The 26,757-nt window shown below is 50.9% G+C and overlaps 1 protein-coding gene across 1 annotated transcript; it reads left to right on the top strand.

Annotated features, from left to right (window-relative positions):
- Positions 1–1,439: 1,439 nt before the first annotated feature.
- On the top strand, positions 1,440–23,642 carry VAT1 (vesicle amine transport 1). Its single transcript, XM_050935333.1, has 6 exons — positions 1,440–1,787; positions 13,267–13,474; positions 13,977–14,147; positions 14,267–14,356; positions 15,463–15,704; positions 21,683–23,642. Exons 1-6 carry the CDS (start codon positions 1,440–1,442, stop codon positions 21,782–21,784), a joined length of 1,161 nt encoding a protein of 386 aa, XP_050791290.1. The 3' UTR covers positions 21,785–23,642.
- Positions 23,643–26,757: the final 3,115 nt, after the last annotated feature.

The raw sequence follows: 26,757 nt of genomic DNA, 5'->3' as shown, positions 1-26,757 counted from the left end.
GATGCTGCAATATGAGAGTGTAGGCAGCACAGGATTAAAACAAACATTAGGAAGCATTTCTTCACCCAATGCACAGTCAACCTGTGGAACTTGCTGCCAGGGAAGTTATGAAGGCCAAAAGTATAACTGAGTTCAGAAAATCCAAGATTAGCCAAGATGTTCAGGGATGAAACCCCATGATCCAGGTGTCTCTGAACCCTCACTGCAAGAAGCTGGGACTGGATGATGGGGTGGATCATGTGATAATTTCCCTGATTGGGTAATTCCCTCTGAAGTATCCGGCACTGGCTCTGTTGAAAGACAGGATACAAGGCTCTGCGAATCATTGGTCTGACCCAATTTGGCTGCTTTTATGTTCATCAGGAATCTACAAGCCTCCCCAACTATGGTCAGAATCAACCATTTGTGGGTGTGAACCTTCAACCAAATGAGACTGCACCATGGCTGCAAACTCCTCAAAATACTTTCCTCTGCCAACCAGCATCATCTCTGTCTTGCTTGGGTTTAGCTTCAACCTGCTGTCCCTCATTATCCATGAGCTGATCTCATCTGAGCACTGGACATCATGGGCACATGTGGTGAAGATAGGAAGAGGTGTCCTCCACCAGCATATTGCTGGCACTTGAGTTCAGTTAATCTGACCAGTGGCTATATGGTAGATATTGAATAGAATTAGAGAGACAATTTATCCTTGTGATACCCCATAAATATGGGGTGTAATGGCAGAGGTGCATTCCCCTGGGCCCCCTGCCACCTCTCTGACCTGGGACAGCAATATCTCAGGGTGGACAGTGATGAACATTGCTGGAGAGGCCCAGGAAGACCAGAATGGATGTCTTCCCACCATCCCTGGAAAGCTGAGTAAGACCATGTTTCTGTCCCATGATTTGGTCTGAATCCAGAGTATTTGAACTAGACATCTCTTTTAGAAAAACATCCAATATTTTGATGTAAAATTTGCAGGGATGGGGAATGCAGCAGGACCCTGGCTAAGCTGCTTCATCGTTGAAGACTTTTACTGTTCAAATCTGTAGGTTATGAGACCAGCTTGTTGCTGGCTTTTGGCTACCTTCTGTGGGAACTTGGGTTTGACACTCGGGTCCTTACTTATGGGTTAAGTTCTGACTCCCCGTCCTCTAACACGCTAGACCCCACTGCAGTCCTAGTGTGGGGAAGAGAACCCAGGAGTCCTGGCTCCAGCCTCTGCGTGAGACGCCGCACCCCGCGGAGGGGCTCCTGGCTCCGCTCCATGCTCCGCCTTCCAGGTTTTCCTTCATCCCAGCCACGCCCCGGACTCCGGCTCCGGGTTTCCCGCAGGCCCGAGCTCAGCCCAGCTGTTCGCAGCTGTCCGGCCGCCGCTGCCCGGTGTCCTGCGCCCGCCCGCCCCGTCCGCTGTCCCGGGCCCCGCACCCCAGCCCGGCCCCTACCCGAGCCCGGCCATGTCCGGGGAAGAGGCAGCGGCGCCCCCGGCCCCTGCCGACCAGGCGCCCCCGGCGGAGCAGCAGGCGGCGGGCGGCGGGGACGCGCCCCCGGCGGAGCCCCAGTACCGGGCCCTGGTGCTCTCGGGCTTCGGCGGCTACGAGAAGGTGAAGGTGCAGGTGCGGCGGGGCGAGCCCAGCCCGCGGCCCGGGGAGCTCGCCGTGCGGGTCCGAGCCTGCGGCCTCAACTTCGCCGACCTGCTGGCCCGGCAGGGGCTGTACGAGCGGCTGCCGCCGCCGCCCGTCTCCCCCGGCATGGAGTGCGCGGGCACCGTGCTGGCGCTGGGCGAGGGGGTCACCGGCCGCCAGGTGAGACGGGGGCGGCGGCGGGGCAGGCGAGCCCGGGGCCGTGAGGGGCGAGGGAGGCGAGCCCGGGGCCGGGAACGGGGCAGCCGAGCCCGAGGGGCGGGGCAGGCGAGCCTGGGGGCCGGTGGTGTGGGGGGCGGGGGAGGCGAGCCTGGGGCCAGGAACGGGGGAGGCGAGCCCGGGGCCAGGAACGGGGCAGCCGAGCCCGGGGGCTGGTGGTGTGGGGGGCGGGGGAGGCGAGCCTGGGGCCAGGAACGGGGGTGGCGAGCCCGAGGGCGCGAGGGGCGGGGCAGGCGAGCCCGGGGGCCGGTGGTGTGGGGGGCGAGGCTGGGTCCGGGGCTGTGAGGGCCGGGGGAGGCGAGCCTGGGGTGTGGGAGCCTGGGGCCAGGAACAGAGCGGCCGGGGGCGTGGGGGCCAGGGCAGGGGGCCGGGGGCGTGAGGGCCGGGGGGAGGCGAGCCTGGGGCTCTTCGGGGCGCCCCGCCCTTCCCGCGCCCCGGCGGGGGCGGCAGCCGGGCTATGCCCTGGCGGGTCCCTCCCGGAAGACCGGGGGGGGGGGTCCCCCGCTCCGCGGCCGGGAAACAATGGGGGCTGCGTTGCGCATGCGGCCGGGGGCTCGGGAGCGGCCGCCCCGGGCCCGCCGCTGGGTTCCGCCCGCGTGTGCAGCGAGCGGCTGCTGGTCTGGGGCCGGCCGCGGGGGAGCGGCCGCCGCCCGTGTGAGGCTGCGGGTGTTTGGGGAAATTGCTCCCTTGCTGTGGGGGAGCTGGGCGCACCCCACTTTGTGGCATGTCCGGTCCTTCCAGCCCAAGCTGAAGGATCCATGGAAATGTCTGCAGGCAGCACAGGTGCTGGATCTAGGGGATGCGGGGGGCCGCAGCACCCCCGGCTGGGAGTGGTGTCCAGCATATCCAGGGTTTACAGTTTGGTTCAGTGGTTCTCAGCGCCCCTGCCCCCCTTACAAATTGTTCCCATGCCCTTGGCTGACAGTGGGACAAGGGAGATGGTGATAAATCAGCCAATAACCCCATAGCCTGGGTGAGGGGGGCCCTTCCTAGCCAGGTGCCTTCAGAAAGTGGGGTCCCTTGAGTGTGCGATGCAACATAGGGATAAAACAAGTACTGGCCGTTCTGTCCCCAGGTAAAACTGCATCCTTTCAGGCCCCTGATACCAGCTAGTACAGAGATCCCATGGCCTTTAAGCCTTGAACACTGTGTAATAGCTCTGTCCATAGCCTCTCCTCATGCCCCTGCTCACATTAACTAGTGGAAGCTAGACCTGTCTGTGATTGTGCCATAAGTTGAATAAAGAAACATGATTTTCATTCAGCACAAGGCAGGAAAACAGGTTTCTGGTCTGTTCACAACAGATAGTGGGAGGATAATCTTGTGAAGGGCAACAAAAATGACTGAAGAATGGAACAGCTTGCGTATGAGGAGGGAGTAAATAGAGGGGGACTGTTCAGCTTGGAAGAGAGACAACTGAGGAGGGATGTGGGTGAGGTCTATAAAATCATGACTGGTGGAGAAAGTGATTAGGGAAACATTGTTTTCCCCTTCACATATCGCAAGAACCAGGGGGCACCCAATGAAATTAATAGGCAGCAGTTTTAAGACATAAGAAAGTATTTCTTCATGCAATGCACAGTCAACCTGTGGAACTCATTGCCAAGGGATACTGTGAAAGCCAAAAGTATATCTGAGTTCAAAAAAGGACTAGATAAGTTCACAAAGGATAGATCCATCAGTGCCTCCCCTGGCCCTCACACCCCCGGTCCCAGCCTCGCCCCCCACACCACCGGCCCCTGGGCTTGGCTGCCCCATTCCTGGCCCCAAGATGGTCAGAGACACATCCATGTGCTCTGGGTGTCCCTAAGTCTTTGACTGCTAGAACCTGGGACTGGACGATAGGGGATGGATCTCTGAATAAATTGTCCTGTTCTGTTCATTCTTTCTGAAGCATCTGATACTGGCCAATGTCAGAAGACAGGATGCTGGGCTAGGTGGATCCTTGGTCTGACCCAGTCTGGCCATTCTTATGTTCTTCTATATATTACACTGTCCCAGTGTTACTTTTCTCAGCAGGTGCTAGGCAAAGATGGTTTCTCTTTATTGTCACTGTTACAAAAAGAAAAAACTGTTCCCAGCCAGCCTATATTACCTGTGCTGGACTGAATGTCTGTGACTGCTTCTCTACAAATGTGAAGTGTATCCGCCCACTCAGGGTGGGGCAGTTCCCATGAAGCTGGATTTAAATTAAACTGCTTTGAGGGCTCATTTTGTAGAAATCAGTTTAGTGAATTACTATTTAAATTGCAAAGAATTTCAATCTCATTAGGAGTTGTAAATCCAGCACTTGGCATATGTGCTGAGACATCATACTTTGGTGCTACAAAATTGTCTTCAAAATAAAAGCTGCATACTCTGATTTGGGGGCTTCCATTCAAAGCATATTTATGTGCTATTAAACGCAGCATATGTGCAACAAAGGCAGTCTGTGGAGATGATCATATTAACACATCAATCTCAGAAGCTAGTTTCTCTGTCATTGTCTTTATGGATGAATGTTACTTAAGAGCTCTGCAATAGTAGAACAAAGGTTCTGTATTAATTAGCTTGTTCTAAATATATGTAATCCTTTTACTGAATGGTTGCCTGCTCCAGTCCCAGTGTAACTGGTGCATTGTGGATGAGTCACTAGAGATGGTTGGCTACTTTAATAACACAGGTGTGCTATAGAGGTGACTTGCTCCGGTGCAGGTGTGAAGCTTTCAAATTAGGGTTGGCAGAACTGTTGATTACAAATTGGTGGTTTTTTATTTTGACTGGGATGTTTTGTCTCAACACTGGGTAGCTGCTGTCAGATGCATCTTTCTACAATAAGGAGGAAGTTATCTTTAATGAATGATGTTTCAGAACTGGATATGCTGCAGGGGACAATAATATATCTGCCTGTTTCTGATAATTATGAGATCTGTAATAAACACCTGTGCAGATTGACTATGCATCTAATATGGCTTAATCCAGGGAAAAGGAGAAGAGCCTTAGCTAAACTTGGCAGTACTGAAATGATCTCCACCACAGATCTTCATCTGCTTTTAAGCTACCTAAGTGAGTCTCTTTCTGGGAAAATGCAAATATCTCTCAGACCACATTCTATGGGTTCTTTCCTCATTTCTGGGTCTCTAAGTGTTAGTGCAGCTGATTACTATTAGTCATCTACTTGTTGTCCAGCTCTCATTCTGAGGAATTAAGCTGCTATATTGTATTCCTTTCTCCCAGCCCTCAAGAGTTTACAGTCTAGATAGACAAAGATTGGGCCTGTATTAGTGTGTTTGAACAGTCCTTAGCATGAAGGGACCCTGATTTCTGGAGCCTCTAAGCACTACTGCAATAAAAATAGCTTACTATTAACATATTAGATCCGCTCTGGAACAATATACGGTGTATATTTCATTTAAAGATCACTTTGGTGATTTTTAAAACACTTCCATTCCTCGCCAGCTAACAGCAAGTTTATTTAATAGATTGCTGTTCTCATAGTTTCTCCCAAAGAGTTTAAATGGATGTTAATCTGCCTGACAGATCAGTCCTGAGTGTATTATAAATGTATTAGCCCTGAGTTCGGGGAGTCTTGTCTCACTGTAACTAAATGGAGAACATTTCCAAGATAGTCTTGAAATTCTCCACTGGTTATAGAACCCTAGAATTACCACCATTCCTGTTGCTGACACCCATCCGGAAGTGGTTCATACCCTCCTGGGTTTCTTCCTAGCATGTACTGCTGTGCAACCACTGGTGTAGGGCAGGTGACACATGTTGTTCGTACCCACTTGCTGATAAAGGGCTCTGAGCAGAGCAGACTGCAGTAGCATAACACATCTGTTTGACATCAGTAGTTTGGGGAATAAGTAAAATTTAAAATTAAAAAAAAGTGTCCAGGTTTAGTAAACTTGAGGCCGGCTGTGTGACTGTTTTGCTGTCCCCAGGAATGGCGGGAACACGCGGTGATCCCATAGTGAGCTGTAGGCAGTATGCTCAATCCCCCTGTGTGTGCATGATGTATGTGGAAAATGCGTGTGCATGTTGTAGAAGGGTTCATGTAAAAGGTGAAGGCTGCAGAGCATCAATAACACTTTTTTCCTGACGCTGCTGCCAAATAAATACAGGATTTCCTGCCAGCAAAGGAAGATTGTGTTTTCTTTTAGCATGAAAGATGCATGGCCCAGGAGTAGTGGAGGCTTCAGGGATAAGCAGTTCCAGTGATGCTGATTTTTACATTGACTCCAGAACCGGTTTGAGGCATCCACCAGAATGTTGGGGAGGGGAGAGAGGGCTATTTATTGGCAGGAAGAAATGTCTAGCTATAACTTAATTTAAAAGGAGAATCTTCTTGGGAGTCTGGTGAGTATGAGATCAGCTGCTAAGGCCCTTTGTCTAAGGGTGACATGGCTGTTGGCCTGCATGGACAGAACATCACAGGAAAAAAATAACTGTGTACTGGCTGGAGCACCCCTGTACCCGAACCAGTTTCCAAGATCTGAAATTCCGTAAGTGCTAGATGAGGGCAGTTTTGCAGGGCAGACAGTCTTGGAGAGATGAGAGAGCAGATGGAAGATTGTGGCTTTCTTATTTCTGTTTTTTATGAGGTTCTGCATGAGCAAAATTGCATGTTCATTGGAGTTAGCAAGAACCCCCGTGATGCTCTCCGCCTGAGCGTGGTTTCTGAACACAGCTAAAACACGGTTTGTAACCAGTTTCAGTGTGGAAGGAGATTGCTACAACCATTGCAAATGCTGTTTGCCGGCCTTAGAGCTGACGAGGCCTCAAGGGCATTAACAGGTTAGCTGCTGTGAGGTTAATGCAGCATGATTCTGGCATTCCTCTGTAGATCACGGTTATCTTTGGAAGTTCGTAGAACTGAAACGCCCTCTTTGTTCTGTTTCTCTCATTAAAGCTTTGGTAGGTCATTGACAAACGTGCCAAGTGTTTTCCCTTCACCTGTTATCATTAGGCTAACAGAGTCATGACCGTTTCAGACGTGTCTAGGGAATGTATTCCCAAAGCCTCTCAAACAAACCTTGATTATTAAATATGATTCTGTTACACTCTCCACTCCCCCCAATGAAAACATTTCAGTTTGCTCAAGTGTAAATGCCAAACCCACACAGCTATGAGCCTTTCCGCTGCCTCGGCTGTGCCGCTCTGCTGTCCAATATGCTGCTATCTGGTTTTGCTGGCGCACCTCCCAACACACTATGAACAGATGCTCCCTGTGTGGGGGGATAAGAGCAGCTCACTGGAGAGGCTTTGGGTTTCATGCATCTGGAAGCAAAACTAAATTTGAAAGATGAACAGATTTACACCCACACTGAAACTATGGGTACGTCTACATTGCAAGTAAACACCTGTGGTTGGCCCATGTTAGCTGACACTGCGAGGGAGGAGGGTCCCAGAGCCTGGGCCTACACTGCAGTTTTATAGCTCCACACATTGGCTGGGAGCCTGGATCAGCTGACACAGGCCAGCCAGAGTGGTTAATTGCAGTGTAGATGCACCTTGTCTTGTGTCACAGTGCTCTTAAAGTGACGAGAGGTCCAAGGTAGGGGAGGTAACATCTTTTATTGGATCAACTTCTGTTGGTGAGAGACGAGCTTTTGAGCTTACACAGAGGTCCAGTAAGTTCAGCATGAGGTGAGAAGACTGCGTTGTCCTCTGTACTTCCTGAATATAGAGCAAACTGAAATCTGAGGGTCTCCTTAGGTGTCTGGCAGGACAGACTTAATCTCTTAGCTTACCCCAGGCACTTGGGTTTACTGAGTGGCAGCTGAATGCAATGGCTGCTCATTTTGAGAATTTGGTCCATCGAGTTTCCACGTGGAAAGGCTTTTTCCACATGTGCATACCCGTAAGTCACCTTTGAAGAACGTCCGATTCTTGTATCGGATAGAAGTGTACGTAGTTTGTGAAGATTTGGTTGGTTCATACAATGGTTATTCCACATGTCTGCCTACCCCCTATCCAGTGCCATCAGAGAGTAGAGCTGATTCTATTGATATCCCTCAGCCTTGATGTAAACTCCGTTTTGATGTTGAGTTCATCTGCAGCCACATTGTTTTCTGCTGTGATTCCCTTGGGATTTGCAAGATCAGACCATTTTACAAACTGTCCTGGAAACTGCTCTTCTGTTGAAATATTTCTTATAGTTATCTGAGATTTCTTTTAAGAGCAGAAGCTTAAAGCAAAGGCCTGTTCTGTGGAAGGAAATCCCTTCTACACGGGCTTCCCTGCTGACATCCTAGCAGGGAGTTTTTGGTGCAGCTGTTGGACTCTGTGGCGAAATCACTTCCAGAAGAGGAGAAATCTATAGAAATTGCCTTTGTGACTTATCATCTGACTCATATAACAAAGTCACATGCCTCTTTTAGTGCAGAGTTCAGAGGGGCTCAGTTACTTCCCCAAAATCCTTCTTCAGAAAACATCTGAGGCATCAAGAATCTAGAACTGCTCACTGCACATGCTGTTCAAATATAAAAAGTCTGGTAAAAAAATGTAATGCTTTTCTAGTCTCTCCCTTCCTGGACTGATGCTCCTAGAGCAGTGGTTCTTAACCTGGGGTGCATGCATCCCCTCGGGGTGTGAGATGCCCTTTCTGGGGGTCTGAGACATGTCAGATTTTTTTAGAAGGTAAATCATCGAAAACACAAATTAAGCACAGGCACATAAGTACAACTACTTTGTTTCATCAAACCTGTGTATTAACATTATACATTTTTAATGATTACTGTAATACACAAACAAAAATAGGTTTAAAGAACTGACCTACTTCAACGATTTTTGATACGGGGTGCGAGAACATATTTTGAGAACCAAAGGGGTGTAGGCTGCAGTAAAGGTTAAGAACCACTGTCCTAGAGTATCCCCTTCACAGTCTCATTTGGGACTCAGATAGCAGCCAGCGTTTGGGATGGTTCTTGGGTTCTGGTGATTGGTCACTCCATATTCCCAAAGTGTATTGTATTGTTTCACAGCTAAAGCTGCTGCTTGAGGAATTAGTATTGACACGCCACAAATAACACCCTGAAGCACATCTCGGCACTCCAGGCCTTTGCCAGGTAAAAACTGACACCATGCCAGCTTTCTGCACCTCCCGCTATAGTCAAAAGGCACCAGGCATGAATTGTCAGGACACGTTTAACCTTCCCTCAGTCATTCAGAATGAACAGTGATGCAAACAGAGCATGAAGCAGATGACTGGGCTGGACTGAACAGCGCTTTAAAGTTGGGCATGCTGTATCCAAAGACAGGTCTTACTAATCCAGTGCAACCATCTGCCCAGGAGTCTCTGTCTACGCATGAACAAATTCAGCCATGAACGTAAGAACGGCCAGACTGAGTCAGATCAATGGTCCATCTAGCCCAGTGTCCTATCTTCCACCAGTAACCAATGCCAGATGCTTCAAAGGGAATAGAATAGGGCTATTATCAGTTATCCATCCCCTGTCATCCAGTCCCAGCATCTGGCAATCAGAGGCTTAGGGACACCCAGAGCATGAGGTTGAATCCCTGACCATCTTGGCTAATAGCTAGAGCCCTGCGCAATTACGAAATTTGTATCCACAGCCAATCCACGATCCCAAACGTGGTATGTGGATATAAAGCAGATATTGATAGGCCTGTCCTCCGTGAACTTATCTAATTCTTTTTTGAAACCAGTTATAGTTTTGGCCTTCACAGCATCCCCTGGCAAAGAGTTCCACAGGGTGACTGTGCATTGTATGAAGAAGTACTTCCTTTTGTTTGCTTTAAACCTGTTGCCTATTAATTTCATTGGGTGACCCCTCGTTCTTGTGTTATGTGAAGGGGTAAATAACACTCCCTTATTCACTTTCTCTATAACATTCATGATTTTGTAGACCTCTAGCGCATCCCCCTTACTTGTCTCTTTTCCAAGCTGAACAGCCCCGCTCTTTTAATCTCTCCTTATATGGAATCTATTCCATACTCTTAATTATTTTTGTTGCCCTTCTCTGTACTTTTCCATTTTTAATATCTCTGTTTTGAGATGGGCAACCAGAACTCCATGCAGTATTCAAGGTGTGGGCTTGCCATGGATTTATATAGAGGCAATATGATGTTTACTGTCTTATCTGTCCCTTTCCTAATGGTTCCTAACCTTCTGTTCGCTTCTTTGTCTGCTGCTGAACATTGAGTGGCTGTTTTCAAAGAACTGAGCACAAAGACTCCAAGATCTCCCTTGAGTGGTAACAGCTTATTTAGAGGGAGGGAGAGCTCAGTGGTTTGAGCATTTGGTCTGCTAAACCCAGGGTTGTGAGTTCAACACTTGAGGGGGGCCACGTAGGGATCTGGGGCAAAAATTGGTCCTGCTAGTGAAGGCAGGGGGCTGGACTCGATGACCTTTCAAGGTCCCTTCCAGTTCTAGGAGATAGGTATTAGACCCCATCATTTTATGTGTATAGTTGAGATTGTTTTCCAATGTGCATTACTTTGTATTTATCCACACTGAATTCCATCTGCCATTTTGTTGCCCAGTCTTGTGAGATCCCTTTGTAACTCTTCACAGTCTGCTTTGGACTTTACTCTGAGTAATTTAGTACTGTCTGCAAGTTCTGCCACCTCACTGTTTACCCCTTTTTCCAGATCATTTATGAATATGTTGACCCATAGGTGATTCATAAATGATGAGATGGGGGGGCATGTGATCGCCCCACACATTGCTTCTGCTGCCCATCCATTGACCCTTTACATGCTCCCCTCCTCGCTGTCCTCTCCCCACTTTGCCCCTTCACCCACTACTCCTCCATAAACCCCCGGGGGAGTGCGTCCTGCTCCCAGCACTGTGTGGAGCCCCTGCCAGGAGCACTCAGCACCCCTGCAGCCTGCCCAGTGGGCTCCTTCCTCCTCAGCTGCCTCTGGCTGGACCAGCACCCCAGGAAAGCCTGAGACTCTCCCACATGGGGTGCTGCCCAGGAGGGACCAAGCCCTGCATGTGCCAAAGCCGCCTGGAGCCCCTGCGGTGCCAGGTGGACACTACACTGGCACATAGGCACCGACTTCTGGTTGTGCTGGTGGGTGCTCAACCCCCCTCTGCCCTGACTCCGCCCTGGCCCCGCTCCCTCCCGCCCTCATTCCAACCCCTTTCCCATATCCCCGCCCCAGCCCCGCTCCTCCCTCCCGGAACTTGCTTCAGCTGTTTGGCAGCGGCAAGCGCTGCGGGAGGAGGTGGCGTGGAGGTGAGGTAGGGTGGGGGAGGTGGAGAGGGGAAGCTTGGCTGCCAGTGGGTGCAGAGCACCCACTAGTTTTTCCCCATGAGTGCTCCAGCCCCGGAGCACCCACAGAGTCAGTACCTATGCACTGGCACGGGGGAGCCTCTCCACCTCTCAGATAAACACTGGAGTAGGGAGGGGAAGCAATTTCCAGCCAAACCTGCAGGCTCCCCAGCAGCCCCTTGGGCGGGGGCTTAGCTTCCTCTTCCCCCCCAGCTGTCCCAGGTCCTGGCCTCAGTGAGCATGGGGCTGCTCTGTCCCCTAGGCGCCCTCCCCGGCTGAGCCACCTCTGGCCGGACTCCACAGCTGCTGAAACCCCTGTAGTCAGGTTTCCTGGTGCACAGTGCTTCTTGCCCCAACAAATAGTATTCATCAATGTGTGATCATTCTGTTCTGTGCTAACAGTCTCAATCAGTTTGCCAGGTACCGAAGTCAGGCTGACCGGCCTGTAATTGCCGGGATCGCCTCTGGAGCCTTTTATAAAATTTGGAGTCACATTATTATCTGGTACAGAGGCTGATTTAAATGGCAGGTTACATACCACAGTTAGTAGTTCTGCAATTTCATCTTTGAATCCTTCAGAACTCTTGGGAGAATATCATCTGGGCCTAGTGACGTATTACTGTTTAATTTATCAGTTTGTTCTAATCCCACCTCTATTGACACCTCAGACTGGGACAGTTCCTCAGATTTGTCACCTAAAAAGAATGGTTAATGTGTGGGAATCGCTCTCACATCCTCTGCCTGAGTGGCCAAAGTAACTGACCCTTCGAGCTGCATACGACAGTCTTCAGAAGTTTGAGAGCCGGGGTGCACCTGCTGGGGCTCGGGGTTTCAGCCCCATGGGAGATGCCTGTCGAGAATTGGGGCTGAAGCCCTGAGACCCGCCCCCCTGCTGAGCAGAAGCCTCTACCCCAGCACTCTGCTGCAAGGCAGAGGCCCCGAGCTCCACCTCCAGTCTGGTAGGTGGAGAATGGGGGGAGTGTGGGCGGGCCCCTTGAACTGCACTTTAATGGTAAAAAAGCCACATACAGCTCAGTTTGGCCACCCCCAACCTATGCAAAGAAATCATTTAGCTACTCTGCATTGGTTTTTTTTTCTTCCTTGAGTGCTCCTTTACCACCTCAATCCTCCAGTGGCCCCACTGATTGTTTGCAGGCTTCCTGCTTCTGGTGTACTTAAAAACATTTTGCTGATAGTTTTTGAGTCTTTTGCTAATTGCTCTTCAAATTCTTTTTTGGCCTGGCTAATGGAAAAATTCTGTGCTGCTTAAAGCAGTGATGTTGCTGCAGTGCTGCAGAAGTCAGAACCGCGAGGTGTATAACCTAGTGCAAGAATCTCTGCAGAAGTTGTAGAACTAGAATGGAATTTGCAGCTGTCTGTAGAGAAATTCATGGTGTGGCTTCAGCTACATTGCTGGGCTCTTCCGCACAGCATCTGTATCCATTTCAACATTGTTAAAGTGCCGAATATCCTGTCGTTGTTCGAGAGCTGGCAATGAGTGTGGTCCCTGCCCTAAGGAGTTTACACCAACCACCGTGCCACGAGGAGCCAACAGAAAACCGGAATAGAGTCCATGTGCCAGTCTTCTGAGCTGTCTGGCAAAGTAGAAAGTACAAATTCTCTCCACTGTCCTGCTCTCCTGTAATCACAACTATTGGAGCGCTCTTACTTTTGGTTTCATGCTTACGTCACTAGATCCCGAGACATTGCTGCCTTCAGGTGGCCGAGGCGCTTGTCAGAGAGGTACCTCTCAAAGGGACGCAGGTGTCGCAGAATGGCTCTAGGCCTTGGAATCTGCATCTTGGTCCCTGTTCGGGAATTCTCCCCCACCCTCTCCCTTCCTCGCCTCAAGTTTCAGCCCAAGCTTCATGTTCTAAGTGAAATTAAACTCCAGAAATTTGCTGCTCCCTTTTCCCATCTAGTGTGTCACACAAAGCCAGGCCTCATGTCAGGAGCCTGGCTAGGGGACGACAAACGCGTATTGAGTCTGTGGAGAAGAGTCTCTGCATTCCCAGCCAGAGACCAGGGGCAGTCCAGGCACTGGAGACCTGTGCATTGTGTCTGTAAAGAAACTGGTGCTGTGTTTAGTGCTGTGGCTAAGTGCAGACTGGGATGCCCAGGATGCTGAGTGACACCTCCCCGCTGACCCAGTGCATGCCACCATCGGCCCTCCCACTCCACTCTCTCTCTGGCCTTAGGTTGGTGATAAGGTGATGGTGCTGGCCAGAGCAGGGCTCTGGCAGGAAGTTGTGACCGTCCCAGCCAATCAGACTTACCTGATGCCTGACGGAATGAGCTTCGAGGAAGCGGCTGCCTTTCTGGTCAACTACATCACGGCGTACATGATCCTCTTTGACTTTGGGAACCTGAGACCCCACCAGAGCGTTCTCATCCACATGGCTGCTGGTAACGTGCCCTCTGCCGGGGCTCGGCCCATGGGCAGTTGGCTTCACAATGGCCAGTCCAACTGCTGGGAGGGGAGATGACTTGGGTGCTTGGACAGAGGGGTGACAAACCTGGTATAAAGGCTTAGACAGATCAGCTACACAGGTGCTGGGTTGGCAAAATATCCCACTGTGCTATTGGATTCTGTCCACACCCCGGCTGTGGGATGCCACACAGTAAAACCAGATGGGTCTGATTGTATTAAAGCCCTGAGCACCGTAGTGAGGTGGCAGATCCCAGGCATATAGTTAGCCTGAGGCCATCAACTCTCTTAGGCTCAGTGCATGAGCTTTTCTGAACCACAGACAAATCCTTCACTCTGAGATTGAGCCATGGTTTGGTGTCAGGTGTGTGTGTGTGGCGGGGTGGGGGAGAGGGCAGCAGCAGCACATCTAGGGACTGGTTTGTCTCCTATGCCCCTTTCCTGTCCCCCCTCACATTCCCCTCTTGCTGCCTGTTTCAGGGGGGGTAGGAACAGCCGCCGTTCAGCTCTGCAAGACAGTGGAGAACGTCACCATCTTTGGCACTGCCTCTGCCTCCAAGCACGACGCCCTCAGGGAAAGCGGGGTCGCTCACCCAATTGACTACAGGAGTATGGATTACGTGGAGGAAGTCCGGAAAATCTCCCCAAAAGGTACCGTGAGCGATTGTGGGGAGGATGGAGTGGGATGGGGCTTCCCTACCCCGCTATTGGCCTATCCCTCAGGAAATGGAAAGAAACCGCCTGTTACTCTTTGTGCAAACTTTCTCTAGGAGTCGACATTGTTTTGGATCCACTGGGAGGATCGGACACTACCAAAGCATTCAACCTCCTGAAGCCAATGGGCAAACTCATAACCTATGGTGAGTAGTATGAGGGAATGATGCATCTACTGAACAGCTGATGTCAACAGGCCAGATTCCCTGTAGAGTGGAGTCATGCACTGGGGTGGGGGAGGGTGGCTTTGCATGAGAGCACTTGCACTGGTTTCCCCCAGCCAGGTCCCGAGGGAGAGTAGCCCACAGTGGCTGGTTACCACGTTAGTCTGAGCTCTAGTATCTGCTCTGTCTGGAGTGTTACATGCATTAGAAACCGGATTCCTGCTGGGGGTTCAGTTTGCTCATGTCTCATTTTGAGAGCTAGGTTCCTGTCCTCTCTCCCTGCCCAAGAGATGCAATTCACTCCTCTCCATACACTGACCTATCAAATCTCCCCTGCAAAGAGAGTTGCTTTCCAGTCCGAATACACACATGCAGGGGGAAGTGAGATCTGTGTCCTGCTCATGGGATCCGTTGCAGTGAGTTTATCCTGGTTCAGGCTGACTTAATGTGTAGCACTCACAGAAGCTCACTTTTCCTCCGTGGGGTGTGTGGGTGATGTGGTTTGAAGCTACAGAATACTTCTCTTTCCATTCTCCAGCTGCAAAACACTGTGATTCTGTCCCCATAGACAAAGCCCTCACACAGCCCCTGACGGGATATGCAGGAATCTCACGCTGACTGCATTCCGTCCCTTGGATTGGCCTCCACTCTGTGGACTGCAGAGTGTTTTGGCAGGATTAACCGTTACAGTGGGCCAGGCTCTGAAACCCTAGCTTGGGGTGGATTCGGCCAACTAGCATCAGCAGCACTCTGCCATTGTACCAGTCTCACTGGCTTGGCACCTAAATCTAGCTGTGTTAATTCACTGCCCGTCCTAAGGTAAGAAACTCTCAGGTTTTGAATACTTACTCTAGCAATGACCCTGCACGTCTACTGGCCAAAAGGGGTCTCTGTTCCGTCACTCAAAGCCTCTTTGCCTCTTCGTTTCTTTGGAAGATCCTGGCCTTGCCTGATCCTGAGTATGCAGGTGGAGTCAGTGCTCTGTGCTTTCTGAGCTGCCTTAGGACTGGTGCGCTGGGTGCTCTTCACCAGGCATGGTTAGCCTTTTGTGAGCTCTGAGTGAGACTCTGGCCTTGACTTCCTCCTAGGGGTGGCCAACCTGCTCACTGGGCAGAAGAAGAACCTGATGGCCATGGCAAAGACATGGTGGAACCAGTTCAGTATCAACGCTCTGCAGCTCCTGCACCTCAACAAGGCCGTGTGCGGCTACCACCTGGGTTACATGGATGAAGAGTTTGAGCTCATTGGGGGTGTTGTGGCCAAGCTGGTTAGCCTGTACAGCCAGGGCAAAATCAAACCCAAAATAGACTCCGTATGGCCCTTTGAGCAGGTGAGTCCGAGTCGTGGTGCAGGCTGGCAGCCTCCGTAAGAGAGAGAGCGCTGCAGGGACAGCTGCTGCTCCTGTTCCTAGCTGGGTTCTGCAGAGTTCTGGGTCATGTTCTCTGGGATTTGTGGTTGGTTTTCTTTTGCAGTCGAGGTTCCCAACCAAGATGGTCTGTGTTGGGCCGTGTACACACTGAGACAGTCCTTGAGCCATGGAGCTTATAATCCTAAATAGACAGACCAGACAAAGGGTGGGAGAAGGGAATAATATTTCCATTTCACAGACAGGGAACTGGTCCAGAGAGATTGTTTCTGGCCCGGGGTCACACTGGGAGCATCAGAGCTGGGAAATGAACCCAGATCTCCTGCATCCCAGGTCAGTCTCTTAGCCCCAAGACCACCACTCTCCCCCCGGCAGTGCTCTCCTGCAGAGAAGAGCAGTGCAGCATATACTGGAACTGGCTGGGTGACTGGCATCTGAACTACGTGGCTGGAGCACTCTGCACTCTGTGCCCAGCGTCCTTTTGATTTCCACTGGATTTGGAGCGGCAGGAACTGTGTGTAGTGCACTGGGGCCCTGATCCTCGACTGGGCACTAGCACAATACAAGTAATAATCGCTCTCGCCTGGGAGACCTGGCTTCCAGCCCCACCCTGGAAGCTAGGCCAGAGGTGATGGAGTGCAGCCCTCTTGCTCCCCCAAAGCTCTGGCTGGTTAAGGAGCATCGTCCCTTGCTCTTGCAGGGAGTCTCCTAATGCGTTAACCTCTACTTGCCTCCCCCCCGACCCCCTTCTAAACTGGAAGGATGGAGACTGGGGCTTGGAGCCTCTAGGATGGGTTTAAATTGGGGCACTGAGGATTACAGGAGACACTCACTTGCTTAGGAAACTTGTACTCAGCAGGGTAAACCAGTGACGCTGGAACAATTTTTATAGTGAGGGTGCTGACAGCCATTAAACCAAATTATAAACCCTGCATACAATGGAAACCACTTCAAGCCAGGGGGTGCAGCAGCACCCCTGGTTCCAGCACCTGTGATGTAAACTGAAGCAGATTCTCAAGTTGGCTGCTGTTCACAGGATGAATGACTCTCCTCTGCCAGGCACAGAGCTACCAGCAGGAACTCAGCTTGGATTGCTAGTGTCGGGAGCCAGGTGTGGTTGGGAGTGATATTGGAGCCCTTGGGACATAATGAGCACAGAGTGCCAAGCGCTAAGTGATATCTTGGAGCGCAGATCCTGGGGGAATGTGGAATAAGATGCGGAAGGCCTGTAGGAGCTGGGTAATGTGCTTAGTGTCTACATGACTGATTTGCTGTTGGTCCATGTGTGGTAAGCCTAGAATCGCAGCTCATCGGAAATGTGAGAGAATTGGGGGGTGAACTTACACATCAGATAGCTTAACCCCAAAGTCCCCTGTACAGTGCGGTGAGGCCTTGGGGCCGCAAATCCTTGGAACGGGAGCAAGGGAACCCCGCTGCAGCGGTAGACGGCAGAGTCTTGGGGAAGAGGCCAATGTACTGACTTCACTGGACAGTTGTTGGCTCTACATGCTCCTCACTGGGTTTGGGCTGGCACAGGCTATGGTTTCTCGCTGGGGGTGGGGAGATGGGGGCATATCCTGCTGAGTATTTGTCATGCAGATTCTTCGCTCTGAGTGGGAGCACCCGCTCGTTCTCTTCCTCTTAGCAGAGTAACTCTCTCTCTGTGCCCAGGGCTGCTCAGTGTGTTCCTTTTCTTCAGACCTGGTCCTGCTTAAGCAGCCAGCCCTCGTAAAGGAGGAGTCTTGTTCCCAGCCGTGGGAGTGGGTGTCCCAATAGCACAGGCTGCCCTGCAGAAAACAAAGGGGGAGTTGGGAGTGGCCGTGGGATGAGTGTGGCCAGGCTTGTATTTACCATCAGGAGTTGTGGGTGTATTGGATGCTCTCATCCTTGGCGTGAGGAGTGTTTGAGACCGCTCTGGACCTGCCCGGGTCCCTGGCTGCGCATTATGGGTGCAGCCTGTGCACTCGAAGGCCCAGCCTGTGTCCCAGGTGCACCTCAGTGGAAGGTGTTCTCATGTCTGAGGCCAGCAGTTCCCCTGGGCTGTTGTTTGCGTAATTTCCTGAGATCTCCTTCGCTCACACTCCCTCCACTTCACCAGCAAATGTTTGCTGGGAGCCCCTGTGTCCTCCCTCCAGAGAGGGGCTGGTACCTGACATGCTCATTTCAGCAGGAAAGGGGACCACCGAACATACAAGGAGCAAGAGAATTAAGTCACTTCCTTCTTTTTTAAATGTCTTTCAGACTGAGTGTTTCAAGGCGTTCCCAAGCTGTGAACAGAGAAAGGGCCAAAGGGCTGAGTTACATTGACTAATTACAGACAGCAGCGCTGCACACTGCGTGTGGGGCGTGTGCTGTGCATGTTACACTAGAGACCGCTGAATCTCTGCTTGGTAATTACAGAGGAAACTGTATGTGGGTGGGTGGGTCATTTTGTTGCTTCACCCTCAGATTTTTCTGCTGATTGGAAACTGAAGCAGCAGAACAAAGTGGAGATGCTGCAGAGTGAGACTGTGGCTTCGTAAACGGCCGTTACACGATTCTGCATTTGGTGCATCCTTATATTCAGTCAAATTCTGCTGTAGACTCTGGGCTCTCCACTCTGATCTGTCTCTGGGGTGGGGGAGTTCTTCCAAAACTAGATCTTTCTACTAAACCCCGTGTGTTGTAATAGATGGATTCAAACCAGTATTGCTAACGAGATAATTCTCCTGACACAGACCCTGCCCTGCCACATAGCACAGCGATCGTTTGCTATGGCGGCTCTGCAGAGTGGCCTTTAATAGTACGATAGAAAAATTCTAAAACTGAGTATTGTAAAGGGCCCTAAAAGACTTGAGGATCAGAAAACAATGCCTGGCTGGAGGATAGCAGAGAGTTACTGCACTGGTTTCCTGTCGCCATGTGTGACCTAGTCCAGAATTAATGATTTCTGAGACAAGAGCTGACATCTTTACCGCTTCCCAGCGAGAGAGCAGGACCAGGATAGCCGGGGTCTTGTGGGTCAGGATTGAGGGGCATCTGCAGAGCTGGGCATGGGGTGCACAGGACTGATAACAAATGGGACTCTGAATTGAAGATGAGCTGGGATGTGGACACAGTGCCTGCCACAACATGTCTTGATTTCAGGCACAACAGAACTGCAAAGACTTTAGAGTGACTGACTGACACTGAAATGGAAATCTGTCTGCAACTGAAAGACTCTTTATGAGTCTTCCAAGCCTGAGGCAAGTGCTGTGGTGCTGTTAAAAGTCCTTTAATCAAGTCTGCCTTCAAAGGAGATGCATAAGGTCGCTGGAATGTAGTCAAATGACCACTTGGCTGCTGACTCTGCCTGAGCTCCTTGTGTCAGCCCAGAGCAGGGGATTGTCTGGCTAAGCTGGGGTCACGTGGTGTTTTCTCTGGAGATACTGGAGAGATACTGCAGAGATTGTCCACTTCTGGCATACACTAGAATTGCTTAACCCTCCTCTACTGCTCCACACCTTGTGGGGGGCAAGAGTGCTGTTGGATCATGCTCAAGAGCAGGGCTGGAGGGAGCTGTGCACCTCTCCAGCAGAATGGGCCAGAATCTCCACTGGGGAGCTGGTCTGTAAGAGAGCCTGGAGTGGCTGTCCTACCTGAAAACTGCTGGCCAGTAATATCCTGGGAGCCGGGGGTTAATCTCAGGAGCTTGCTGGACTTTACCAAGCAGCTTCTGGAGCCTGCCAATACAGCTCTGATTTCAGTCTAAACACATCAGGATGCCCAAGCTAAGAGAGGCCCAGGAAGTCTGTGCTTCTCCAAGCTTAACTGTCCAGGCTGCCTCAGAGGTGTTGGGCAGAGGCCACCGGAGTGATCTGAGCTGTCAGTGAATGGACAGTAATGCATGGAGGTGTGTTACCCTTCAGGCTCAGCCACGGGCAGAACTCCTCTGCAGTGGGGAGCAGAGCTGGGGGACTTACTTCCCTTCACCCAGAAAGAACAGTTGCTTCTGAGGTCTCTACAGCAGAAGCCAAAAGAGAGACGGGGAGTTTCCTGTAAAGGCTCTCAGGTAACCTAGGCCCAAAATACAGATATGCAGAGGGCCTAAAGAAGAGAGATGGGACTCTGTCTCCAGTGGCGCAGTCTCAGCGGAGTGCGGCAGGAGGGCACTTGCTACACTGGAGCAGCCAGTCTCTGGGGTGTGGTGACTGGGATTTGGCAGGGACCTTGCTGGAGGAAGGAGCAGATTTCTGTTTCTGATGCTAATTTGTAGCCCGGTGGCTGCCAGCAAAGCATGTGCATTAGCTGTAGCCATTGGTGTCAGATTGGCTTCTGGCCCCAAGCACTGACTGGAGCAGTACATGCTTCAGGCCTGTGCCTGGTCTCACTGGAGCTTTCAGGTAGAGCTACGGAGAGGGACACACCACAGAGCGGAGGCAGGGCTGGGTTGTTTACCCAATTTAGAACCCAGCATGGTGGCCCTGAACATGCCCCAGTAGCATTTTCCTGCTCTGTCCTGGGACTTCCCCAGCCTGCCCTGACTCGACAGCAGGTCAGGGAGATGTTTGCCCAACAGAAGTGCCTGCTAGATGTTAAGACCGTGCTGCCGGCTTTGTGTTGGGAGTGCTGTGGAGTGGGCCCTTCTTTGAGGGCAGTTCTGTGAGGGGTGGGGATGCAGCTGGGAGATCCTTCCAGAGCTGGGGAGACACTCAGGTGCTTACCAGGTAGTTAGTTAGTTACCTGGCAAAACATCTTCCATCGCCCTCCCCTGCCCTTGGTTCTGACCCGGACCCTGGAACGTCTCTTTGGAGGAACTGGCCTCGGTTGTTAATGGAGAAAGGAGAGAATTCCAAAAGACAAACTGGAGTAAGTATAAGGAGCGCTGGCAATCTCCAGCCAGCGCAGTGATCAGTCTAGCTGTTCAGACCCTGCTCTCCCTTCTCCCCTAGTCACCTGCCGTCTGTTTAAATTAACTCTGGCAGGAGGCGTGTGCTGCCTGTGCATCATTGTGCTGATCTCCTCCTGCCGGAAAGAGCAGCTCATAATGGGACTCTGATTGCATTACCAGCCAACAGCTTCTGCTCTGTCTGCATTGATCTGGGCATGCACTTTGTAATGAGCTGGCACGTCCCAGTGGGTTTGTGCATGAGCAAGCCCTGTGCTGCAGACAGATGCAGGAGAACACGAGCGTCTCATCAGCATGTCTGCTTGGCATGGTGACAAGGACAGCGCCTTCCAGGGAGCTGCAGGCGAACTGCCTCTTCCGGGCTTTCCAAAATGACTAGAGCTGGAACGGTCCGAGCCTGACGCTTGGGGAGCCGTCACCATAGGGCGTCTGGACTTGGCAGCACTGCCGGTTACTCCAGCTGGGGCTCAAAGCAGCAGGATCCCTGTGGCTAGCATGAGATGTCCCTGCAAGGTGTGCCAATGGCCCCGTCCACTCTCCTCTCCAGACACGGCTCGTCCCTGACGCAGCGTGGCTAGTCCTGGGGGCTAGAATGTGCTGTACGTTTTTAGGCAGCTCTCCCCACTGATTTCAGACTGATGGTAATGTATGGCCTTTGCCTAGTGCCTGTGGCAGCTAAATGCTTTTCTCCCTTCCTGACACCAGACTGTCTCTCAGTAGCTGTTTTGGCACAGGTTGTTTGTGTCACAAGAAGCCGTAGCGGTGTCAGTGTAACCGATTGGACCTATTGCTCCTTTCTCCCGGCTCTCTGTTCAGTGGGATGCCCTGGAGTGCACTGCCCTGTGCCCATGTACTCTGAGCGCGCTCTCCCCTGCTGAGGCAGGGTGGGATAGCTGCCCAGGATTGCCCAGCATTCTCCGTTGTGCAGTATGTGTGAATGCACAGCAGTTGCTGACCCATGGTTATGCGGTAGATGAAAACGTTCCTGTGCGGACGCCTCGGAGCTGGTGCGTCTCCTCCCGAGTGGCGCAGCGAGGCAGGTGTGGCTCTTCTCATGGGACTTCTTTCTTCCTAGGTGGCAGATGCCATGAGGCAGATGCAAGAGAAGAAGAACGTTGGGAAAGTCATCCTAGTTCCTGAGCTGCCGAAGGAAGAACCCAAAAAAGAGGAAAACTAAAGCAAGGAGACCTGTCTGCAGGTTGTGAATTTGTGGTTTAACCCCTAACCCTTTTGGGACCTGGGAATGGACGGCTCAGTCCTGCCATCTTCCCCATTAAGGGAATGATACATTTTTAAAGCCAGTTCTAGGACTGTGAACGTCTTGGGTTGGGAATCATATGCACCTGCCATAGCCAGCCTCTCCCAGGTGTGACTGTGTAACATTCAATGTGATGCCTCCCACCTTAGCCCTGCTTTTCTCACCACATTGTTATATCTCCTTTCCCAAATTCCAAACCAAGTTATTTTTCTCTGGCAGCGCCTCTCTGGCCTCCAAGCAGTCCGTGACTAATGGCTGCGTAGTATGTTGCTGCAAAGTGTAAATGCAAATTGTTATAGCAACCATTGACTGTCTCCATAGAAACTGAGCCCTTTCTGCAGTCTTACGATGCACGTTCAACAGACGAGTGTGCCAAGCCAGAGATGCTTGTCAATGAAATTGCTGTAGGAAAATAACATCAGACTGTGCATTATTCTAGTGCTGGTTATTTCTTTGCCGTTATTCCTGCTGTCATGACACTTCCCTTCCTCCTCCCCCTGCTTTTCCCCACGCCCCCAGACCTTTAATGCCAATCAGCTGGCAAAAGGCCAGTTTTTCTAAGCCCAGCTTAGTATCTTAGATGCTGGTCATGCTGTAGCTTTTTAATTTGCTGTTCCTTCTCTGTGCACGCTGCATGTAACCTGAGGAGCAGTTAGGCTGGTGCTATATGAATACTAAAGAGAAATTTTAGTTCAGCAATTTGCTCTCGTCCATTTTCTGCTCCCAAACCGTTAGGGAAAGTCTAAACCAATTCCGTGGTCAAAGCTGGGTCTGGAGACCGAAAGGACTCAGCTGTGTCTCCAAAAGGACTGACCCATTTGTGTTGGTTCTATGTGCTTTGTTAACGTTGGGCTCTGAATGTCCGTCAGGCTAAACTTCATCCTCGTGTTTGTTACCAAGGGCTGCAAATGTGAAAACGTGTCTGCAAGGCTGGGACAAAACAAGCCTCGTGGTTGGCCTTTGCGTCTGGGGTTGTGTGTGCTAGGAAGGGGATGCTGCAGCTCTAGAAGGGAGCAGGCCCAGTAAAGTCTGGACAGCCAGCATGTGGTTCTGAGTCACACACTGTAGAAATCAAAGGTCTGGGCTCAGACCTGTCGAACCCACTGGTGTGAGGCTCTCGCCTGGTTAGATCCTGGCTTCCGTTTTGCATTTTCCACTCCCGGTTTAATTAGCTTTTCAGATTCTCCACTAGTCCCAGGCTGTCCCTATGGCTAGCTAGCGTCGAAGGGGGGTTTGCAGCTTGTCTGCTCGAATTGTGAAGTGCCAGTGTTTTCAGGATACTTCCCAGTGCTGCTGGGAACTGCCCAGGGGGCTCCTCTCCCCAGGAAGAAAACTGGGCTTGCCCATGCCAGGCGTGGTGGTAAAGCTGTGGGTGGGAACCTGACCGGTTCAGTCTGTGAGCATCTAAACTTGTCCTTGTCTAACATTCTGACTGGTGCTGCCCCTTCCAGCCGCGCTCGGTCTCCTGCTGCAGTCCCAGGACTTGGAGCTTTGCTGCTATTTGCACTTGCTCTAGCAGTCCAGGGTTGGTCCCACTGGGTGGTGGATGGTGCAGTAGCTCAGGCTTTGCTTGTATTTGGATCTGGTAACTGAAGGGACCAATCCCCCACCCCATCCCCTTTTTGTAAAGTGCCATAGCAGAAGCAAAATGCCGCTCTTAAATAAGAGCAAACATGGATCTCCTGGGCTGTGAACATTCCCTCCTGCTGGGTCCCTCCCTGCATTAAAGAGAACCTGGTCCAGCATCAGCACGAGAATTTTATTGTGCAAAGAAAAAGGAACGCGACGGCCTCCGTTAGCTGCCCCCACCCCGCCCCAGGAGACATAAGTGGTGCTTCACTGAGGCTTGGGCTACACTAGCAACTAACGTTGGTGAAACTACATCGCTCAGCTGTGCAATTTTACCAACCTAGCTCCAGTGTAGACAACATTGTGTCAATGGGAGGACGTCTCCCAGCGACACGGCCACTGCCTCTCGGGGAGGGGGGGGGGTTGTGGTACGGACGCTGACAGGAGAAGCCTCCTCTTGGCGTAGGCAGCTTCTTCACTGATGTGCTACAGTGGTGCAGCTGCATTATCTCATCAGTTCCTGCTCTCTAACCCTATCAGGCTGCATTAGGCCTGGAATCGGGAGGATTCACTTCAGATATAAAATGGGGCCCCTGTTTAGGTCTTCAGAAAGCAAACCACGATTGGGTTCAGACCCTCTTCTGTCTTCGTTCCTTCCATTTGTGACACGGGGGTTGACTCCGCAGATGTGATGCAGCGGAACTCACAAGCACAACTTTTTTCTAACCTTTTCTAAATACAGACTCTTCCCGCTGGGTTTTTTCCCTCTCAGAACCGCTCCTGCTCAGTGAGTTAGCTTTGATTTGCCATTGTTTTATGCTGTTTCACCACAGGTTTGTAAAAGCAGTTGAGACACTTGGGCTTTTCCTTTTATAGCAAACAAGACCTGCTCTTGTCCAAATCTTGGCTTCACCTTGAGACAGGAGGAGTCTGGCCACACTGCACCGCAGAGCTTCAGGTTCTCTAGAGTCTTTGAAAGGGGGAAAATGGTTGCCCCTTTCCTTGGCTCTACTCCACTAACTGAGAGCACCTGGTGCCTTACTCCAGATGGCCTTATCCCGGGCACCATCGCAAGGCTTTTGAAGTCTACTCCCCTTTTAGCAAATGGGAGTATCTTGTATCTTCCTGTAGGACAGCTCTGACGTATGCTGCATTGCAATGCACCATAGAAAACAGTATCTCAGTGCCTTTTCTAGACAGCTTGTAGGACTAGCAAGTCACTGAAGCCTTTGCCATACTGGCCTCTTACAATACTGCCAAAAATCTAGTGTGCTGCAAAATAGATATGGCTTGTGATACACAAGCGACCTAGCCCTGCTTACCCTCCGCCTCGATATACTCCTCGTACACGTGTGTTTTATGGACTCTCCAGGCTGACCCTTGGAAGCTCCTGCTCCAGAGCCTAAGCAGCAGAGGCTACCGTAAGGCAATGCCTCGCCCAAGTTGGCTGCATTTGGATGTGGCCAAAGGTGATGTCAGCTTGCCCGTGTATGTCAGTATCTCTAGGCTTGTCCTCTTGCAAAGCTTTGCTGGTAGTGGCCTCTCCTGGGGCTGAGGTGAGGACATTGAGGGTTTGTCACCATTGCAGAGACTCTGGAATTTCGTTTCTCTTCTTTTGCAATGTGTAGTTGATAGTGAATTTTCTACCTATAAACTTCTGATGCCCTTTTCAGTCTGACTTCTGAGTCCTTCCGAGCAGTTAGGTAGTTGTGATAGAGATTAGCACTGACCCTGCACCGCAGTAGCTACGTTTTTTAAGGAAGATTAAGTGTAGCCTTGCGCTTTACTGCTTCAGACTAATGCTCTGTTCTAGATTTTATAGTAGCCTTTATTTACCCTGGCATTTTATGGGCCGGTAAGTATTAAACCTACTGATCGTCAGTCTTAATACAACTTTATTACCAGTGTCTCAAACAACTTGTTAAACAGCAGGTTGTTCTAGCAAGGACCAAAGCACAATGTCATTCCACTCCAGAAGATGTCTGATTAGAAGGAAACATGCTGAACAGTTGAGGGCACAACTAGTGTCATCCAGGGAACAGAGTGCGCCATGTTGCCTCTTAAATTGTGTATCGTTCCAAAATAACTGAAGTGCAGCTTAATGTTCATTTTGCTAATTGATCATTTAGACTCAAATCTTGTGCCATGGGGGCAAAATGGCTGAAGGGCAAAAGTTTGTGTTGTGATGCTATGAGCACTAGCTAAAGGTTTCTGTGTTGCCTGCACTCTCTCCTGCTGCAGTTTGCAGGGTGTTCTGCCTTTGGTCTGTACATGTAGATTGCAAAATCCAGTGGTACCTGTCTAAGTGTGACCTGAGCATCATTGCTGATCTGTAACCAAAACTGCCTGTCCAGGAAGGGGCCCTTAAACACAACTGTACATACTTTGCCATCCCCAGGCGGCTTCAGAACTAAAAAGCTTGTTTAGTTTAATCAGAAATGTATTAGTTACAAATGTTTCTTGCACCTGGGAGATGGGAGTGGAAAAGAGCTTGGCTTGCACAAACATAAGCCCTATTGAGATCTGTAGCTACACCAAGACAGTATTTGAGAGGTGAGGAAAGGTCCTACAGACACCAGGGAATGGAGTTTAGCTGCATGTTTAGTTACAAACCAGCTGTGTGAAGTAGAGTTGAGTGACCAGTGATGGGCAAAAAGTGTTGTGGGCATCAGACTTTAACCAGTGCAGGAATCTGACCCATCTGCAGCTGCTGTCAGAGGTGTAAAACCACTCCTGTTGCCAAATGAAGTCTGTGATGCCCAAAGCACTGGTGATGGCAAAGGGTGATGGGCAGGTAGCGTATGAGCACGGTGTGAGAATGTGTTACTCTTGGAGCCTCTTACGACACACGGCAGTGTCTGTGCCATCCAGTTGATTTGCGGAGATGTGATTCGAGTGGCTGTTGTCCTACAGCACGGCGTTTTTAAAAATAATTATATTCCGCTTTGTGCGTGTAACCAAGTTGAACAGAAAGCGATTGTGCCAATGCTGTTTACATGACTACAACGTGTAATGCTCTTCTGCCTAACGTTACCGTATGCCTTATGTGTTTCAAATGTTAATTAAAAGCATAACAAAACCCTCGCTGGCATGTTTCTCTGCTTGTGACGACGTTGGGGTTAAGCATAAAGCAAAGGTCCATGGGTTTGTCAGCGGCCCAGCAATCTATCTGTGGTTCCCTTTCAGACCCGGGCAGGTCCCTGTCCCATCCATCTCGTGCTCGTTCGTGTCACCGAAGAAATCTGGGAACAATAAATGCTCCGCAGTCTGTCAATAATTCAGATCAATAACATTGGGAGAGGAGCCAAGGCGGGAAGATTCAA

Source organism: Gopherus flavomarginatus, chromosome 25, assembly GCF_025201925.1.
Source record: "Gopherus flavomarginatus isolate rGopFla2 chromosome 25, rGopFla2.mat.asm, whole genome shotgun sequence".
Lineage (NCBI taxonomy): Eukaryota > Metazoa > Chordata > Testudines > Testudinidae > Gopherus > Gopherus flavomarginatus.
Note: the sequence above shows the minus strand (reverse complement) of the source record. Positions and strands in the feature narration are given on the sequence as shown.

Excerpts from the sequence above, each read along its gene's own strand:
- VAT1 (XM_050935333.1), top strand. The coding sequence starts at position 1,440 with ATGTCCGGGGAAGAGGCAGCGGCGCCCCCGGCCCCTGCCGACCAGGCG. Across the intron at positions 1,788-13,266 it reads AGGGGGTCACCGGCCGCCAG|GTTGGTGATAAGGTGATGGT; the intron begins GTGAGACGGGGG and ends CTCTGGCCTTAG. Across the intron at positions 14,148-14,266 it reads CCGGAAAATCTCCCCAAAAG|GAGTCGACATTGTTTTGGAT; the intron begins GTACCGTGAGCG and ends AACTTTCTCTAG.